Source organism: Rhipicephalus microplus, chromosome 6 (genome assembly GCF_043290135.1).
Source record: "Rhipicephalus microplus isolate Deutch F79 chromosome 6, USDA_Rmic, whole genome shotgun sequence".
Lineage (NCBI taxonomy): Eukaryota > Metazoa > Arthropoda > Arachnida > Ixodida > Ixodidae > Rhipicephalus > Rhipicephalus microplus.
The window spans coordinates 129891778-129894125 of record NC_134705.1 but is presented as its reverse complement, the minus strand read 5'-3'; the positions used below and the strand labels follow the sequence as shown (position 1 = coordinate 129894125).

Below are 2348 nucleotides of genomic sequence, written 5' to 3'. Positions count from 1 at the left end.
GTTGGTCGAGTATGAGTTGCTTTATCCGTAGCTTGTAAAATCGCGTCTCTACAAGCAGCAGTACTTTCCTTCCACTTGCATTCCCATGTGTGTATGTCATAATTAGTACTGTTGGTTGCGTTGTCTTTAGGTAAAGTATGTCAGACCAAGTTAAGCAAGCAACCTCATTAGATGTTTTACACTAATTTTGAAGACCACCAGCAATGTTTCCTGCATCCCCCATATCCACCCTGTTCCATTTAACGCTCATTTCATCGAACTAAACATTAGCTTTATACAAACAGAAGGTACCGTTGTTTTCATATTGTTGAGAAGCACCACATCACAGTACAACCCTCATAACAGCAAGCAGAACAAATTACCTTTAAAGAAGGAATGGATGTTTATTTACCAATAACTTCTACGCAAGCTCTTTAATTATACACTGGGGAGAATATTTGCCTTCCACAGGCTCATTACATCGCTACCAGCAGTCTTTTCAGATATCCAGGCTTTAGTTTTTTGCAGTTGTTCACTGGTAAAGTGTTTTTTCCAGTCTGCCACAATTCCTTTTCTTAAAAAGGCAGATGGTACTTTAGAGACGGGACCGTTTATCACTTCGGCAACGTTGACAAAGTTCGGAGACTGTCCGCTGACCGCTCCTGTTTCGCAATTGTTTGACCGAAATCTGTCAACTGGGTTGTACTTGATGAACGCCTTCATCTTCTCCAGGCGAGAAGCGGCGATGATGCGCTGGAGCAGTGCTTCATCTTGACGAAGTTCTGTTGCATACTCTTCGCCAAGGAAATCGGCGATCCTGAGAAGCTGTGCCGTGCTGTCGGCCTTTAGGTCTTCGTAAGTTATGAACAGGACATTGGCATCTCGTCGATGCTCATACCAGGACAACAAGTGGTCGAAGTAATCACCGTATGGAACCTGATCACAAAATAAACAAAACGGTGACTTGAAAATCACTTCAAGTCACTTGGGCAAGAAGAAAACGAAAAGGTAGCCGCTCCTAGACGTATTCCCTCAAGGCAACTACAAGGCAATAGCCGTGCTCGGTCGATCATCTCCTTTATTTGTATAGCCCTGGTTTCATGGTTTCGTTACGATAGAGTGGATATGACGCTATGCCAGCCTATTTATTTCTATTTTTGTCTGCCGATGTGTCGAAATAACGCATTTGACGCGACTGGCTCAAAAGTAAAGTGAACTCGAGGACATTTGACAAAGTCAAGAGAGTTAACTTACAAAGCCATGACGCATGCGGGAGGCACTATGTATTCTAGAGACAGGGAAATGTTAGATGAATCTAATACAAGAGTGGTGCAAAACAAATGGTAACTGTTATTACTTCCTTGGTGTCTTAAGATTTACGCCATGAAGCTTTTTGTTTTTTTATCATGTGACATCAGATTTCAACTCCTAATAAGCATTGTGTATGTCTTAATACGAATGGTGCGGGGCTCCGTCCTATAGACTGCAGGGATGATGTGGCCGTGTACTCAAACTCGTGCAGTTTGTTCGTGTAACACTAATGCAGGCAGCCCACACCTTTGATGCTGTCAGGTTATCTCTATTGTATATGAACGAGAAATAAAAGCAAGGAGTGCTGACCTAATTGCGAAGTGCAGGCAACTTGGACAGCTTACCTCTCCAGATAGGAACGTGTCCAAGAAGGTGCCGAAATCCGGGAAAGCGTTTGGCGTGAATCCTCTGAGGAAATAGTAATAAGAAACAGCGCAGTCATACGGATTTCTAGCGACGTAAATGTACTTGGCGCAATCACTTGGTTGAAGCACGCCACCTGGCAGGTGCGTCACGATGGGGCCTCCTCCGAGACGATTTTCCGCAGCCTCGGCTCCCCTGGCGTCAAGGAACGGCGTCATGAGATCGTAGTCGTCAATTTCAGATGGCGGGTTTCCATGAGTCAGAATGTTGCACACGATGTATTGAGTCCAATTGGTCCCACATTTTGGGTAAGTGACGATAAAGATGTCTCCTTCGCGTGCCTTGTACCCAATCGCAGAGCGAAAGTTCTTTTCGTTGAACACTCTTGGTATGCAGAGCCCTTCGATGGAAGGATAAAGCTTCGGGTCCATGTTATCTTGCATTTCTACAATTCGTCGTGAGTCTGAAAAAGCATAATAAGAGCCCAGGTAGTTCTTTGATATTCTAATGATTACTTAGAAAAGAGTCACGTTACTTAGTGTGCTGAAGTTCTCCGCTAACATGTCCTTGGGAAACCCCTTTACCGAATCGATGATAGCCCTAAATGCCTGTCAGCGTACGTTTTGATATGGAGTATGAATTAGCTTCCTACGGGAAGCAGTAGCGTTATTTATCAGCATATTTATTCAGCCTTG

The 2348-nt window shown here is 44.0% G+C and overlaps 1 protein-coding gene across 1 annotated transcript; it reads right to left on the bottom strand.

Moving 5' to 3' along the window:
* Positions 1-409: 409 nt before the first annotated feature.
* Positions 410-2111, bottom strand: LOC119168472 (sulfotransferase ssu-1-like). The gene is made up of 2 exons (XM_075865476.1): positions 1635-2111; positions 410-915 (listed from the first exon to the last, which is right to left on the bottom strand). Exons 1-2 carry the CDS (start codon positions 2094-2096, stop codon positions 418-420), a joined length of 960 nt encoding a protein of 319 aa, XP_075721591.1. The 5' UTR covers positions 2097-2111; the 3' UTR covers positions 410-417.
* Between the last annotated feature and the right edge of the window lie 237 nt (positions 2112-2348).

Coding starts and splice junctions, on each gene's coding strand:
- LOC119168472 (XM_075865476.1), bottom strand. CDS start 2,096: ATGCAAGATAACATGGACCCGAAGCTTTATCCTTCCATCGAAGGGCTC. Junction 916..1,634: donor ACACGTTCCTATCTGGAGAG/GTAAGCTGTCCA, acceptor TTTTGTGATCAG/GTTCCATACGGTGATTACTT.